The sequence below is a fragment of the Cyrtonyx montezumae genome, unplaced genomic scaffold (genome assembly GCF_038088225.1).
Source record: "Cyrtonyx montezumae isolate F1298 unplaced genomic scaffold, pur_monq_1.0 scaffold_4, whole genome shotgun sequence".
Lineage (NCBI taxonomy): Eukaryota > Metazoa > Chordata > Aves > Galliformes > Odontophoridae > Cyrtonyx > Cyrtonyx montezumae.
In genome coordinates, this window is record NW_027072045.1 from 20308487 (window position 1) to 20325911 (window position 17425).

The window sequence follows — 17425 nt, forward strand, 5'->3', positions numbered from 1 at the left end:
TGAAGTAGATATTCACTTTTGTTAGTGTATTCAATGGCTGCAGATGCCCAAGAAAGCAGATCTAGGACCTTAGAGTTGTACTTCAAACCTTTATTTCTGTTTGCACCAGTATATTTATAGTTGTTCTTGGAAATCAAACTAGTTTCATTTTGTTTTAAAGGCAGTTTCTTCAAGTCTAGGTTACTGCATATGCATTCAACAGTTCCTGTACTTAAATGAAGTATATTTGTACTGTAGCTCATGTGGATGTGTTAGCAGCTAGCTTTAGTGGTGTATACTGTCTAGACCTTCAGATAGAAACTGCGGGATGTGTGGGTGTTGTGTATGTGGGGAAGAAAACAGCTAATTTGGATACTGGGCAAGCAAAAAAAAAAAAAAAGCTGTATCTCTATTGCTGTTGTTTTGAAACTTGGAGGTAAGAAATAGAACCAGCTGTTAGTGTATCCTTGAGATCTCTCACACAGTAGCTCTCTGACTGGGGTTCTTGTGTGTTACCTCACTCCTCAGTGCCTTGATAGAAGTCCAGGAAGGAAGTTGATGTCTTCCCATTTGGAAAACTTTACTCCCTTAAGCTGTAATAAACTGTTTGGTTCAAACATTATTGCAGACTCAGTGTCTACTGAAATAGACATCACGGTGTTCCTGTAAATATTCAGAGTGGTACCTACTGCATTAGGGTTGTTCATTTAGAGGAACAGTTGGTGCTGGCTCTAGTTTAAACACATTGATCATCATTTATGTTCTGTATTCTCTCCACTTCCTTATAGTGCTTTTTAAGTAAGTGAGATAGGACTAAGGCTAGTTCTATGCAGTTTGAAACAGGAGGCTTTACCTGTGGATTTTACTTCTTGCTCTGGGGCAGAAGAGAAATCATGATATTTTAGTAAATTCATAACCATCACATTTTAATGAAGATACTGGCTTACTTGAGTGTTTTTTATTGTATATTGTAAATGACAGAAGTTTTTTCTCAAAACAAATTAACCTATCAAGAGGACTGTACCACAGAATTCTGCCCAAGCATAAAGTAAACCAGAACAGGCATGTTTCTCCTAGAAAACATAGCTTTCTTCCTCAGCGTTTTAAACTGTGTAGGTAAAAAATTGATTGTGGGAGTTACTTCAGCTTTTTTTCTAGACATGTCTACTACCAAACCTTGAGCTGTATAACCTCTTCTGGGATGCACTTTGAGGTATATTACTTAATCCTTATGAAATTTGGTGTCTGTGTTAACATGTCTAAGATGTTCTTCTTTTAATAACTAATCTTATCTTAATCTTTTTTTACCTTTTTTACTGTGGTAGAGTTCTTGTATTAACAGAAAAAGGTCTGGCCTAGAAGTACGTTATTCCCTTTGTTTGATAAACACTCCTAGAGGGGCTTAAGTATTAATTTGATATGTTTTCACAAATGAAAGTATGTGCAACTACAAACAGTGAATGTAATTGCTGATTTGAACATTCTAGGATGATAGTTGATTAAAACTAGGAAATTTCAGATCTGTGTTTCAGTTATACTGAGAACAGTAGATGAGTAAGAGAGGAAGAATATAATATTACTTATTCATCCACTTTCTTCAGAAGTCTGTGGTATTTAAATCTTGAGTAGTGATGCAATGTTCTGTGAGCCTTCATAAACATCTGTCATTTAATTGTCCAACCTCATGCACTCGCATTAACCAGCTTAGTTTATATGGAATGCTTTGGATTTAAAGATCTTTTGTTGAATATAAAAATAATTCTTGGAAAGTAGAGGTTTATTAGACACTTTACTAGCGTCTAATAATAGACTTGCTACAGAGTGACTACCAGGATCTGCATGCTGTTTGGACTTGCTTCTGCTTTGCCATCTAGAGTAGGGCAAAGTCTAGAAACTCTTAAATCTGAAACTTGAGGTTATAGTCTCCATCCAAGTTGTCCTTTGCATGTAGAAAATGTTTATACCAATGCTGCAAGTGCAGAGTTGAAACTCTTTGGGAATCCTTGCCATCCTGAGCTGTTCATGGTCAAAGTACCACCCTTAGTCATTTTAACACCAAAAATTGGCTAGTGTCCTGAGAACTTCAACAAATAATTGTAACATTAAAAAAAGTCTTAAATTCCATATGCCAAACATTTAGTAACTTTCTAGGTAACTGTAAAAAAATTATTATATATGTATTTTGAAAGCAATAGAAGAAAAGCTTTGGGCTTTGATAGCACTTATTCACAGTGTCCTAAAGATCTAGGTTTTTTTTGGTGAGAAACAGAACTCTGCAAAATGAGTAAAGCTTCTTGGACCAGGAATAACAACTGTTAAATTATTTCTGCTGCTTTTTACTTCTTTCCCTTTAGAGTTCTGTTTTGGATGACAGCCAGAATATGCTAGTTGGAAGGTGAGAGATTTTATTACATAATGAATCAGTTCTGGGTGTTAAACTGAGCATACGAATTAGTAGAACAGGTGTTGGTTCTTTCTCTGTCTGTTCTCAGTTCTGCCTTCTGTGTGTGGAAGCTTTAATCTCATAAAAGTATTCATATTAGTAGGTTACCTAAGGAAGCTCACTTAGCAAGGGGAGTAACTGTAGAAGGATATACTTACCAATTCCACAGCTCTTTTTAATAGTAAGATGTTGAGATCCAAAAGTTTGGAATTATGTATTCCAACAGCTGAGTGCTGACAAGGCAATTGTAAAACTAGGTTTGCAAAATTTGGGTACCACTCTCTGAAATTATTTTAATAGTTTTATTTTGCCTTGTACCAGACCTCTGTTATACTCTGTTAGACTGTGGTGTGAGTTTATCCTTTGTTTAAAGATAGTATTGGCAACTGTGCTTTCTTGAATTTTTTTTACCCGCTGTGGCATGTTTCATCTTTATGTAGCTATTGGATGCTGGAAAAAAAAGTATAATATTCAGTACTGTTTTCTAATATATACAGAAAACTGGGATAATGTGTATGCTGCATGTCACTTGAGAACATGCTGTGGAAGTACTGATGCATCAGGTGCTCATGTAATCAAGTAGCTCTTTTCAGGCTCCTGTGCTCGATTAGTCAGTAGAGAGCTGGAGTGAGAAACAACTATGAGGGGTTTATCTCTCTGATATTAACAGTCCACACTGGACTTTCACTGTTACAGTGAAACGGTCTTTTTCTTACTTCCAGTTAGAAAAGTTTCAAACTAAGCAATAGTGTGCCTATTTCATGTAGATCTGTGTTCACAAAGGAAAAAATGTGGATTTGTTTGTCTTTAAGGTCCCTTGCTCAACTTTGTTCAAAGAATAAAAAAAAACTCCTTGCAAAGTTAGATCCAGACCCCACACACTTGCAGGCACGAGCTATACAGCATCTCTCACAGCCCTTCTAAAGCAGTAATGGTTTTTCCTGTGAGTTCTGCTGTTGCCCGTGTACACCTACAACAAGCAGGTTTCAGAGAGTTAAATACTGAGTGGGAGTTTGCCATTAAAGGGGCTGTTGGGCAGATATAAAACAAGAAGGAAAATTGGAGAGTGAAACTGGGATCATGGGGGGGAAGTTTAGGGAAAGCACTCTGGACAGCTAAGTAGGAGGTTAAGGTATAGGGAGTCTGGGGTACAGAAGGGAAGTATCTTGGTGTAAGATGGTATACCTTGTGTGCAGTTTTGGGCTTCACAGTATAAGAAAATAAAAACACTAGGCCTACTGCAAAGGAAGGCTGCCAAGATGGTGAAGGATCTGTCGGGCAAGATATCTGGGGAGCAGCACAGTCTCTAGGTTTGCACAGCCCAGAGCAGAGGAGCTGAGGGGATCCCTCATGGTGACTGCAGCTCCGCACCAGGAGCAGATGGGCAGTGCACAGCTCTGCTTTCTGGTGACGGTGACGGTGACAGTGACAGACAGATGGCCTGAGGGAATGATATGGAGCTGCATCATGGGAGAGTCAGATGGGAAGTTAGGAAGAGATTCTTCACCAGAGGGCAGTGGTCATGGCCCTGACGTGTTCAAGTATTTGAACAACAGTCCTAGATATCTGGCTTAACTCTTAATTTGCCCTGCGTGAAGTCAGGAGTTATTCTCATTAATCCTCATGGACCCCTTCCTACTTTATGTGATATGATTCATAACTAACATGGTGGGGGTCTGTGTGGCCTGCTTAAGTGGAAGTTGTTTGGTTCGTAGTGTGCATGGTTTCTTCACTACAGTGCCCTTTATTTCCTTAAGGGAGAGAGGGGTACTGAGGTGGGATGGACACAGAACAATACTACTGGAGGATCTTTCTTGTCATCTTTACTCTGAGGTTAGCGTGAGGTAGTATAATACAGGATTAGCAATGGAGAACACAGCACAGTGAAGTCTTCTGATGAGTCTTGACCTTGTCCGTGGAATATAATTGGAGAGGCTGTTTGACATGGCCAAAATGATGTTCCTTAAAAGTCAGCTAACTGAAATGCTTGTTCTGAATGGGGTAGATTCTCTAATGTGCAACAGGGGTCTTACACTAAAAGAAAAATTATTAAAAATCTCAAAGTAAGTAATCCAAGTTATCCTTGTATTGTTTCGTCAAATAGTGTTGTTAGCTTTATAGGAGCTTCTTCTGTGTATGTTCCTAGAAGAGCATAGCTGTGGTAATATGCTACTGCTGTTTATTAATGGCAAAACACTGACTAATGGTCAGTAGCAAACATTTTAAAGCATTCCAGCGTTTATTAAATGAATTTTTTTAGATAGCAATTTTCAGATTTAACAGGCTTTTTCAAGCAAGTTATTGTTGCTTGTGCTGCCCACAGTGTGTGCTGTATTGATTTCTGGCCAGATCATCTCAGCTATTGCTGTGGGCTACCTCAGGGGAAGATACTTGCCAAGCAGTTTGAGAACAGGCAATATTAGATTTCAGTCATCTTTTTTGATAGCAAATAGCTGAATTCCTTTGTGGTTGGGAAGACCCAACTCTAATTATGTTTGAGAAGTTTGTGGGACTGTAAAATGTAGTTTCTTCTCTAAGAAGCAGAGGGAGCTGGAGATAATTTGTCGTTTTTGTCATCTGTTATAAGAAGGTATAAGACTGAGCTTGACTTGACTTGAGGGTCAACAAAAGCTTTATTTTACGCTACTTTTTAGTTTTCAGGTGAAAAGTATTTCTGAAAATACAGTTGCTGGGATCTTTGACTTTACTTGTGACTTATTCTTCAGGTTACTATCGTACAGAAAGAGATAAGGGGACACAGTATGAGCTGTTTTATAAGAAGATGGATGGCATGGAATACAGGCATGTCACATTGTTCCGACCATTTGGACCCCTCATGAAAGTGAAGAGTGAGACGGTCGATATTTCTAGATCAATCATTAACATTATTGTCCCTCTTGCTGGAAGAACTGAGGCATTTGCACAGTTTATGCAAAACTTTAGGTAGGTGCATGAGATTACATAGCGAGCTATCTTGCTGACTTGAAGTATTTCTTTTTTGGAATGAAGTTTCTATTCTGATAGGTTAGTGGCAAAACTTATGATTCTAACATTGCATGCAGCTGCCTGAGGCTGTTTGTAATTTCATCCTATTGTAGGGAGAAAATGCTCTTTCCAAAAGGAATTGAGAAATTCACAAGCAGCACCAAATCCCGTTTAAATTGAATGACAGGGCTGTTGTGAGCCTGGGCACATGTGATGTTAAACATTTTTGTATTTAAATCAGCTTTTGAGCTCCTGTGTATAAAATAAGGTGTTATTGGAGCTTTCTGGTTCAAATGTAAAAATGGGGGAACATGTGATTAAAATTTAGTTCTCTTCAGTCTTACTGGAATACTTAAATCTAATACACTTAAACACAATAGTTGTAAAGTATCTGATGTGTCTGTAACGTTGCAAACTGTAATCAGTGACAGCTTATCTTCCTGCTTCTAGGGATGTGTGCATTCATCAGGATAAGCGTATCCACCTCACAGTGGTGTATTTTGGACAAGATGGTCTATCAGAAGTGAAATCCATTCTAGCATCTGTATCTAGGTAAGTGTATATTATATAAACATTGTAAATCTTTTTGTTAAAAGAAGATGGAAACGATATAAAGAAGAAACTCGCTGTCAGTTAAAGCCCAGTAGGAAAATAAGTTTATTTTGGTTGTCATTTTACAGTTAAAGTTGCAAAATTCTCCTGAAGACGACTAAAAATCAAGTTTAACAAAGGTTAACAGCAGTGGCTTTGAGGTGTCAGTGTGACAGTCTGGGAAAAATGCAGGGCTGAATCTTGGTGTGAATAGTCGGTCATGCCAGCAGAATCATAAGAATTGAAGTTCTTTGGAAGTGGAATGTATGTCTGGATAGCTGTTTCATTCAAATTGGATTGTTTTTATTGAATAAGGAGGAAAAATGATTGGTTTCTGTACTGGGGGGGGATCTGGTCAGATGCTGTGTCTGTCTGAGGAGTTGAGCCTTTCACTCTGTCCTCTAGGTAATATATAGTGAGTCTGTTTCCCTTTGCTGTAAAACAGCTCTAAATGAAGTATTGAATCATGACTGTCAGAAAATAGCATTACTCTGGCTTTATAATAAATGGATAAATGTTTCTTTTTTTGGTTTCAAGATCAAGTTTGCTCAGTGAGACAACAGACCTGCTTCACCTTTGGGTTGGCTAGTAGTGTTTATAGTATTTAACTGAGGAGCACCTGCTCTGGCCTGAACTCTTGTTCTCAACACTGAGCCCTTGGCAAATGTTTTGAGCCCATAACATTTGTGAACTTAGAATGGGTATAGACAGCATTGTCGCTGGCTTAAGATGTCATGGTCAGTTGATCTGGCATGCATGGAAATCTAGGAAGCAAGGAATGCTTCTGTCTTACTCCCATAAAGCCTGTGACACACAGCTTGTGGAGTTCTGGCTTCTTCTGTTTCTGGGTACTTTCTCCCACTGCTGTGTTCTCTGTGACACTTGCTGTTCCTCTGACAACAACCAGTCAGGCTCAGAATGGTAGACTCAAAGTCATTATCTGATATCTTTTTAGTGGTATTGCTGTTGAGTATATTCACTCTGTTCTCTTCAAGAAATTTCCTCTGAATCAGACATATACTTCTCCTGAAAGTACTTGTTTCTCAGATGTATTTCCAACCTCTCATTGCTATTCTTTCACTCTCGTAAAAGAGCTCTAGTACTACTAGTCTTGAAACAGCAATGGAAGGGCAAGGTGACTGGGTTGTGGTGACCTCAATATATAGATAACCTTTTGCCACATGAGTTTGGTAGTGCCAGATTTTGTCCTCCTCTCACACTTGGTGAAGACTTTAGCAGAACAGACAGAGCTACCGTCTTAGAAATTTAAAATAATATCAGTTGCCAGAATACCTTTTAAATATGTTTGAATGACTTGTTGTGAAGTTATAGAATAAGACTTTTTGCACTGTGTAAAGTCTGCTACTTGAAACACACAAATAAGTGGAACTGTTATTTTTTTCTCATCCTGATTATATAATTGGGTTTTAAAAAAGCTTCCGCAGTGACATTACTGTAAAATGCTGAAAAAGTATAAATAGCCCTTTCTGCCCCATGTAAGGATTTATTTTGGGTTTGGCTTTATTTTCCTTCTAGAGAAACTAACTTCCACAATTACACACTCGTCTCTTTGAATGAGGAATTTAACCGTGGCCGGGGACTTGACATGGGTGCCAGAGCCTGGGAAAAGGGCGAGGTCCTGATGTTCTTCTGTGATGTTGATGTTTATTTCACAGCCGAGTTCCTCAACAGTTGTCGCTTAAATGCTGAGCCTGGTATGTTCCTTTAAGTAGCCAAAGCTGTCTTCTTGGTTAGCTTCAACTGATCTGAATTGTATGTACAGAAGGTGAACCTGAATGATGGAATTTATTAATACTGTGCGCTTAGGAAAATGAAAAATGCTGTGTTCAAAAGAAAATAGTGTAATACAATATTTGATGGGGAACTTATTTACATTGAGGCTGGCAGAACGCTGGAATAGACTGCCCAGAGAAGTTGTGCAATCTTCTTCTCTGGAGGTATTCAGGAGCCACCTGGACACCTTCCTGTGTGATGTCATGCAGGAGGGTTGCCCTCATTGATCTCCAGAGGTTCCTTCCAACCTCTGATTCTGTGCATATTTAGACTGCGAAATAACTTTTGCCTTAGGGTAGCTTGTCTTAAGGACACATGGTACTGTTCTTGTACAATGACTACAGTCTCAGTTCTTGTAAGATCTGGCAATCTAAAAGAAAGCTAGACAATTGTTTTAACAATCAGACTGCATGTAAAGTTGTATAACAAACTGCAATGCAGGGCTTACTGTGGAAAGTAATTTTATTGTTGAACTAAAGTTTGTGACAAGTTTTTTCTTCTCACACTCTGACAAGTTGTATTGCTGAGACACACCATGGGTGGTTTGCAGAAGAGCTGAATAATTTGTTCCTTACCGAGCTAGGGTTCTGCATTTACCTACTAAGTTCTGAATTCTGATCACTCAACTTCATGAGGCTTGTTCTACAAGCTTCTGCCAAGATGGGAAGCTTTCTTGAGTTAACAAGCATGCTAGTTAAAGCCTTCTCGTGTCAGATATTTTTGGTTTCACGATGCTTGATCTTATTCCAGATTTCTTGCAGCCAGAAGACTTTCTCCAAATGTCCATTTGGAGTGAATTGATGTTTCTTCCCCATAATACATGGGCAAGAGACTGCTATAAAGCAGATCTTTAGGATCTAATTTTCTTCTGTGTCTGTACTTTCATTAAGCGAGTTGTATATGTAATTGAGAAAACTTGAGAATGTCTTGCAAGCTTTCTCATGAGAGGGATTTTGAGACTGTCTACCAGTTTATGCTGACAGTTTCTCACCTTTGCTTCAAGTGAGATCTAAAAACGTCCACGTTCAGAGCTTATATTCAAATCAGGGTTCCGAGAATTCTTGAGTCATCACTGTTACCTTTACACTACTGGATTAGCAAGTGATTTATGAGGAACTTTATTGCTCCTCTGGAATATGCACAGAACTGCTGTCACGCTGTAGTCAAAATATTCAAAATGTTCCCTGTTCTTACAGAGTGCATCCTGGAAGTATGTGCCTTTCTTTGCATACACTGCATTTTATGACCTTGCCTCTTTGCAAATGCTGTGTGGTATTGGTACATCAGCATTTCTGTACAACCACTGCTTACCGTTGTTGCAGGGATTTTTTTTACTGTCTTCTAATGTTGATGTATGCATATGCATCATTATGTGGAGATATATATAGCTGTATATAAAGATATACATTTAAGTATGTGTGTGTACATATTTTCCCTAGCCAACCCCCCTGCCTTTTGACCACAAGATTCTGTGGACTTCCTGAATGGAAAATCCTATCAGTTAGGCCTTAGATCTGTTTTCTTGTGATGGATAATAACTATTTTCCCATTTCTTGCTGCCTTCAGAAAGGGTACTCACAGTGAGTAACAGTTACCTTTTGACTTCTAGGAAAAAAGGTTTTTTATCCTGTGGTGTTCAGTCTCTATAATCCTGCTATTGTCTATGCTAACCAAGATCTGCCACCCCCTGTGGAACAACAGTTGGTAAGTAGCATAATTTATTCTCCATAATAATTCCAGCACATGGGATCGATTGTGCTTTGTATTAGAACAGAATTCAGTGAAACGTAATGATCTGTTTGGGGTGTCTTAACTTTGAGCAGAGTATATTTAAACCATTTTCTCCATTATGGGCAAAGCTTTCTGGAAGATAAGCTTATCAAACAATACAAATCACATTCTTAAATGTGCTTGAAGTTCTACTTAAGTCTTAAAAATGTGTAACTGATCAAGTGAAGCTGCTAGCTCTTGACCTGCTTCTTAATACTGAGTTTGAAAGTCAGTATGTCAGGGGATAGGAGCATAATCATGGCAGCAACTTCCATCACGTGCTCCAGCAAATAGGATAACTGAAAGGAGAAAAATACAGAGTACTGCTTTATAAGTTTCTCTCACTTATTAACTAACTACAGCATAGTGATTCAGGAGATGAGCCATGTAACTCAAGGTAGGAAAGATATCATTGGCTTTTTTTCATACTCTATGAAGCTGTATTCTCTGCAGTTTCATTTTCCGCTGCTATTCAATTCTACCAGAATCACTGGATGTAATTCCAAAAGCAAGATGAAATTAGTGGTATGAGAAACCCTATTTCTAGGGTACTTGTAGTCAAAATAGTACAAAAATAAAGCTCAAAATAGAATAGGCTTATGAATGTGTGCAAGCGTTGTATGTCTGAACCTTTGTTGCCTAACAATGGAATGGCTGTAGAGAATGTCCATCCTTACTCTCTTAAAGAGGATACACAATAGAGGAAATTGGGGTGTAGCAGCTGGGACTTCTGAGATCAAGTTTCTTAGAGGTAAAGCAAAGAGCAATACAGCTTTACTTAAACATAATCAGTCCTCCCCAGTGTCCTGGGAAGCTAAGGGTTTTCTGACTTTCTTCTGAAAGTAGAAGGGAAGCTTTTGGCCTCAGTCACAGCTGTAGGTGAATTTCTTACCTGAAAGCTGTTATCATATTTTGAACTTGAGTACATAAATAACTGAATTCATAATTCTTACTTTTCTATTTCTAATTGTATCAGAAGAGGTAAACATAGCATTAGAAACTGAATAGAGGAGTCCCAGGAAAAGGTGATTTTTGGCAATAGACTACCGAAAATTTACTGCTTGATCTGACTAGATGCATAGAAAACAAATGTGGTGTACCTTTCATTGGCAAGTGGGATCTGCAAAGGGAGTAAGTACTTGGAATCAGGTGGGAGGAGGTAAAGTATTTAGAAAAGCCATGTGCGCAATAAGACAGAAGGACTAGAAGTGTTATATGCTGTATCCTGCACTGAACAAACTATGAGAAGAATTTAGGGTTCTACTAAACCAGGTATAACTTATGGCCTTTGGTGTATCTTGCATTTCAAAAAGCTGTTATGTTGAAATTGTAGGTACACAAGAAGGATTCTGGTTTCTGGCGTGACTTTGGCTTTGGGATGACTTGTCAGTACCGGACAGACTTTCTAACTGTTGGTAAGGAAAGTCGAGAGGTATTCAAAAGCTGATTCTCTGTTTTTATCTAACTACAGGAAGTTAATACACTTTCCAAATCCAACATTGCAACCTGTTGACTATCAAGTTAAATGGACATCAAATTTTTCTAGCTTTTTGTTCTATCTGATGTGTGTGCTAGAAGCTGTGATATTTGTTAATATCAACAGTGTTGCACTCATTCTTACTCTTTTTTGTACTGCATGACTGCCTGGATAAAAAATCTGTTTAAGAAACAGATTTCTCAAGTATAACTCTAACACAAAAGTATTAAAATTCTTTCTAAATAAGCTCGATTACTTGAATTTTGTTGTTCAAGACTTTACAGATATGCTTTGGCACCCTCTTGTGGCATGATATTAAAACTGAGAACAGCCTGATGTACTTAAATTTGAAAGGCTCTTGAAGATAAGCTGCTAGGAGGTATAATGATATATAACTGTGCTATCTGATGATTTGCATGTGGGTTAATTTCTCATAAAAGGCATGCTTTGTGTATGATATATGCTAAATGATGACTTAATAATTTTAGAGCTTAGAATTTGTACACAAGTCTGAATTGGTTTTCACCATGGTCCTGGAAAGTCAAGAGAAACCTTAAAATGGTGGAATAGATTCCTCTTCTTAATCCAGTATTTTGACTTGTGACCTATGGAGTAATTGCTGGCATTTTTAGAGAAAGCCTTTCATACAGTGTATGACTGCTTCAATTTCCAGCTGCTAAAATCCATTATGATTGCTAAAAATAACAAAAAAGCATGCCCAGCATGGTTTGCCTACAATTTTCTGCAGCTGTCACATGGGGTGTCATGGTTAATGTGATTTGGGTGCTCTCTTTTAAGAGGCTCTTGGAAGCCAGCAATGCATGATCTATGTCCTGGGCAGTACCACCATAAAAGCTGTGTTATGTTTGAAGCTTGTTTCCCTCAATTTGGCATGCTTTGGCATGGAATAGTTACAATTAATTGTTCCAGAATTTCTGGCATGTCATATATATTGCATAATATGTTATGTGAGGAGTGTTGCTCTTTTTACCTTGAAAACAGTTTGTATGCCAAAATAACATTTTCTGATGCTGTTTTTATAGGGGGGTTTGACTTGGAAGTGAAAGGTTGGGGCGGTGAGGATGTTCACCTTTACAGAAAGTACTTGCATGGTGACCTTATTGTGATCAGGACACCGGTCCCTGGTCTCTTTCACCTCTGGCATGAGAAACATTGTGCAGATGAACTCACTCCAGAACAGTATCGCATGTGTATCCAGTCCAAAGCCATGAATGAAGCCTCTCACTCGCACCTTGGGATGCTGGTCTTCAGGGAGGAGATTGAGACTCACCTCCGTAAGCAGGCTTACAGGACTAACAGTGAAGCAGTGGGTTAAATGGAGCCCTGTGACAGGGTGAAACTGATGACTTGGATTTCGCAATGAACCAGCATCATTTTACAGCCTTAATTCAGCTTAAAAAATGCAGTGCCTCTCTTTTTCAGTGAAGAAGAGTTTAGGGTTTTTTTGGTTCTTGTATTTGTTTTCTGAGTAATGATTTGATTGATGCTATTTCCTACATATCTTGCAAGTTCAAGCACCTCAAATAAGAAATTGGAAAGCATATGTAGTTCAAGAAAGCATCTTTTGGTATCAACTGGAAAAATCTGTGGAACGTACAACTCAACACTTCTCCACTTGGTACTTTTTGATATTATATCTGCTTTATTTTAAGAATTAAATTAAATCTTTTGTTTTATCGGAGTATTTTCAGTCTGTATGGCTCACTGCACTGCATCTTTAGAAAGATACTGTACTTAGACTCCATTGTAGAAACGAGAGGTGTGAAACAGAATCTCACTCTTAAAGATATACAGCATGTGTTGTTTGGTATGCTAACTGTTTCAGTTGTTGATTTTACAGCAATACCAGTATACTGCATTTGCTGTATTAACAAATGTTCACGTTGTTGAATATAAAATATTTCATGTGAAAGAGCAGGGAAATGCAAGCCTTTTTAAGTGGAATTTTAGTGTTTAATGGACTTTCACACTGCAGATGACACCACCAACCTTATCTTGGTGATGGATCAAAGAAGCTGGGAATGTTCCAGACATGCATTTCTGGTTTTAGTCTTTTCTCAGAGTAGTTACTACATCATAAAGTCCCTCCTGTTAACCAAGCTATGCTATGAAATGTATATTCTAAAGATTTTAGCCCCGTTCATTATTTGACAGCCCTGCTTCCTCATCTCAGCCTTTAAGCTGAGGAACCATCATTTCATTGCTATATAAATTTTTTAGTGACCTCTTTGCTGTTATGCCAGTTCTGTCCCTTTCTTTCTCCCCTGTGGCATTATCCTGACATGTTTTCAGGAAGCAGTCATATTCCCTTAAGCTATTTCTCCAACTGGAAAAGCAAGTGCCGATTCACAGGATTCTTTCCATTCTACTAATTATCCTAAGTAGCCTTATTCTTTACTTTTTCAACTGAAGGTGAGGGAGGGGGGTTGTTTACTATTTTTTTGGAGCAGCATAGAAGGGGTCAAGCATGCATGAACAGAATTACATTGTGGTCTCAAGTGTCTCGTACAATGGCACTTGACTTCTTCCCTTTCAGGTATTCTGGGATGTATAAACAGTTTAAATGCAGGCAGGTCACTTTTTTTCCACATTGTCTTATATGCTACCATATGGCATGCCTCATTTTTTAATTTTTTTTCCAAAGTTAGTGCTGGGAATGTTAATTCAGTGGTTAAACCATTTTCATGGTCTCCACTGAATTTAGCAATTAGGTGAAAACCCTTCTCAAACCAGGTAATTAAGTTCTGTTAATGAATTTGATTGAATTCAGTTTGCTTCAAGAATTCTGAAAGCAATTAAAGATGAGAATGGATGACATTTCTTAATACCAGATGCTGTGCAAATAGTTCCGGGCACTGATCCTTTTTTATATGTACATAACATTTGCCTTTATGTAACTTATTGTGGAGAACAGTGTACTGTATTGTACTTAGAGAGAAGAGAACGCTTTGCAAGGCTTCTTGCAGTTGATATTCTCTGTATAATAAATGGAATATCTGCATTTTAGAAATTGTTTAAAGCTGTTTATTTGAAGTTGTTTTACAATATCTTACTGGGTAGATTGTGCATCAAATTTAAGTAATAGTATGTGCATTGAAAAGTTCAATCAGGTCATTTTTGCTTCTCAAGTGAGTATCTATCCAGACAAGATATGAAACATATTCAAAGTAGTTGTTTTAATTTAAGACACCTTGTTGGTTGGTCCTTGCAAAATAGATACCAATGAGGAAAGAAGTATATAGACGTGGTGAGTTTTTGGAAGACGTTTATGGGAACTTCTGTAGAGTCTTCTCTCTTAAAACTTTGGCTGCTGCTGCTGTCCTAGCTCTACTGGCACAAGAGTAAGCATCAAAAATGCCTCACTTTTGGCATGCACTGGCATGAATAGTAAGGTTGTACACAGATGTCAAGCATTGCTGCTGGTCAGCAGTGCTTGTATGATCAGAATCCAGCTGAGGCTGCATGTTTTGCACACTGCAGGGTGTTAATGCTGATGGCCAGATCTTTCTGCTCTTTTCCACTGAGTGACTGTATTCTAAATGGCTGAAATGGGGAAGAAGACCAGTGTCTTATGTCTGCCTCTGTGCAAAGATGGTCTGTGGCATTGTTGCTCAAAGGGAATCAGTAGGAACAACTTTTGAAAACTTCTTACCATTTCTCATCCCCAAATGTGGACGTGAATGCATTAGAATGAAAACAAGTCAGAAGTATCAGAAATGTCAGAGCTGGAAGTAGATAGAAACGGTCCAAATGACTGAGGATTCATGAGCTTTCTGGAGCCCTTTCAGGCCTGCACTTTTTCTTGTTTCTTCTGAATCATTAGTTCTCCTACTACTGCATAGTAATTGTTGGCATAAAAAATGCGCTGTGGTATATTGGCTCACAAAGAGCATGTTTGTGCTCAGTTACAAAAGCCAAAGATACTAGGATGGGCTGTGTGCCATGTTAAGTCATTATATGGTACTTGTGGTACAATGGTGGTAACAGGAGTCCTTTTAAGCATGGGACCTTCTCAGATTTTTTGCTGCTAAATAGTGCTGGAGTTGGTACACGCATCTCATTGTCTGCTAATGCCTGCTCTACTGCAAGATGATGATCTTAATGTTCACAGTCCGTCAAACTTAAATGGTAGCAAAGTGTTTTGTTCTAATGTTTTACCATTTGTAGGGTAGCTTATTGATAACTATGACAACAGGATTTTAATCTGTTATTTAAATTAAAAGCTCTTAAGATTTAAAATTCAATGTTCTAAGGAAGGAGCTGTTACTAGTCATGTGCAGATCAAGTTCCCTAATGATTTATCACTTGCTATGTTTTTCTTTAATAGTGGGATTAGATTACTTCCCTAAGTTACTACCCTAGCCTTCCAACTTTTCATTAAATCTTAAAGTCGGTCATTATTTTATTTTCAGGGATCTGAGTTTTTTCTCTTGGCCTTGAATAATGCTTTGAATTAAAATAAAACCCAAGTTAAAATGTTATTATTACTTTCATTGCTCCTCTGTGAACTAGTAGATATGCTTTTCAAAACAAGAGGCAATGGTTTCCTATAAGCAAGGGCTTCCCTGAAGAGAATCATTTGATTGACTGTTACACAGATGATTTTGTTCTCTTCTGGAGAATTCCTGTTAAAATAGACAAGATGCTTTATTGTATCCCAAAACAGAAACAGAACAGATTAAGTCCTACAAGCTGCCAAGAGACTGATGCTGTTCACTGTGTTGCTACAAAAGCTACTCAGATTTGTACAGTTAGCATCAGAAAGTCTTCATCTGCCTGCTGCTTCCCTTGGTCTTTTTTGCTTTTCATTGTTCTTTGGAAGATTATTTGTTTCCTCAGAAGACTATTGACTACGTGTTCTCTGGAATTGTCTCACTTTTTCTTCCTTCGCTAACTTAGTCTTGGAAAAAGGCCTGGGTGAAGGCCATTTCAGGACTCAGTTTTCAGTTATTAACAATTAGTGCAGCATTATCCCAAACAAATAGATCAAGCATCTTCTGTCTGACTGTGGATGGTGGTGATATATCAGTTATACACCTGTGCAGTTAACACAGAGCTAAGTCACTGCCCAGTGTTAGGCAAATAATTGTGCAAATCTGGAGAGCAACTTTTCTCCAACCTCTTAATATATATTAAGAAATAAATTATTAAAAAAAATATTAATAAATGGAAAAAAATGTGCTGTGTAAATATCCTGAGATTTTGGATAACTGACTTTACCACTGTAAGGTGCTGCACTGTTACTCTGTTTTCTTTGTGAGGTTTTTTCTTTATCTTTCATCTCTCCCTAGTTGTTGCCTTTCTTATTGACCCAGTCCATTTATTTTCTTTCTGGTGCAGCTCCTTTAAGATTTTTCTGCTACTCTGCCAGAAGACATTGGCATTTTATCAGCTCTTACCTTGATTCTTCATAACTACAGGAGCCACTGGGAGTTGAAGCAACTGATCTACTGTGAGGAAGAATAGCAATGAGTGTAAGGAGAAGCCAAATGTTTGGATCCCAGTGAGCAGGATAGGAACTGCTTTCTGTCTTGTACTGACTTTGAGATAGGGCTGTAGTTCCTTTTTTTTTCCAATTCTTGTATTTTTCATAGTGTTTCAGTCTGAAATACAGTAAACTATTATGACAATGTGGTTCATGATGAAGAACAGAAGTTTAAAACAATGACCTGCACCTGGTGTTTGATTGCATGGCATTGGTTGTGTTCTGCAATGAAAGAAGAAAAGTGGTAGAATATCCCTTCATTAAGTGACCAGTAGATTGTTTTCACTTACCTGAGCACCCTGAACTGGCTGCTTTCTGCAGACAGTCTGTGTCTGTGATACAAGTGCATGTGTTTGCATTCAACTTGCAGCTGAGAGAGGTTTGCTCTTTCCCAATAAAACATGTGACTCTTTGAAGGTGTTTCCTAACCTCATCCAAGAAAGGGAGGAAATTAGTCATGTTTCAAGCATGAATATCTCTGCGTGATGCTCTAGGCGAACATGTGGTTAAAAGGCTGGAAAACGTTAGTGAGTGTTTAGCCTCAGCTTCCTGACTCCTTTCAGGACCGAAGAGATAATGTTATGCAGTGCTTTGCAGTTCTATTTTGTGCCTTTGAGGTGCAGCCAAAAGCAACAGTGCCTTGGCCCAGCCATGCTGCAGTTCTGTTCACCTCTGTGTTCTCCTGTCCCTCAGGCTGTAGCAGTGAGCAGGGTCTGCTGGTATCAGGGCACAATGTGGCTATGAGGAGCCAATGTGGTACCACCAGGTAGGGCTGAGGTGCTGGGTATAGCTCTCCAGCGGGTTCTGGCCACAAACATACTCTGATGTTAGCCTGCGCCTGGTGTTGTCTCATGGCTGTGGTCTGAGCCTGCTGCATATG

At 38.4% G+C, this 17425-nt stretch overlaps 1 protein-coding gene across 2 annotated transcripts in view; it reads left to right on the forward strand.

Moving 5' to 3' along the window:
- The window catches only part of CSGALNACT2 (chondroitin sulfate N-acetylgalactosaminyltransferase 2), a 30621-nt gene extending 17125 nt beyond the window's left edge, over window positions 1-13496 (forward strand). For both annotated transcript variants that reach the window (XM_065746992.1, XM_065746993.1), the window contains exons 3-8: window positions 5149-5365; window positions 5858-5959; window positions 7535-7713; window positions 9402-9496; window positions 10896-10977; window positions 12083-13496. In XM_065746992.1, coding sequence (XP_065603064.1) covers window positions 5149-5365; window positions 5858-5959; window positions 7535-7713; window positions 9402-9496; window positions 10896-10977; window positions 12083-12375 — 968 coding nt within the window. In that variant the 3' untranslated portion in view covers window positions 12376-13496. The remainder of the gene's footprint in view (window positions 1-5148; window positions 5366-5857; window positions 5960-7534; window positions 7714-9401; window positions 9497-10895; window positions 10978-12082) is intronic.
- The last annotated feature ends 3929 nt before the right edge of the window (window positions 13497-17425 follow it).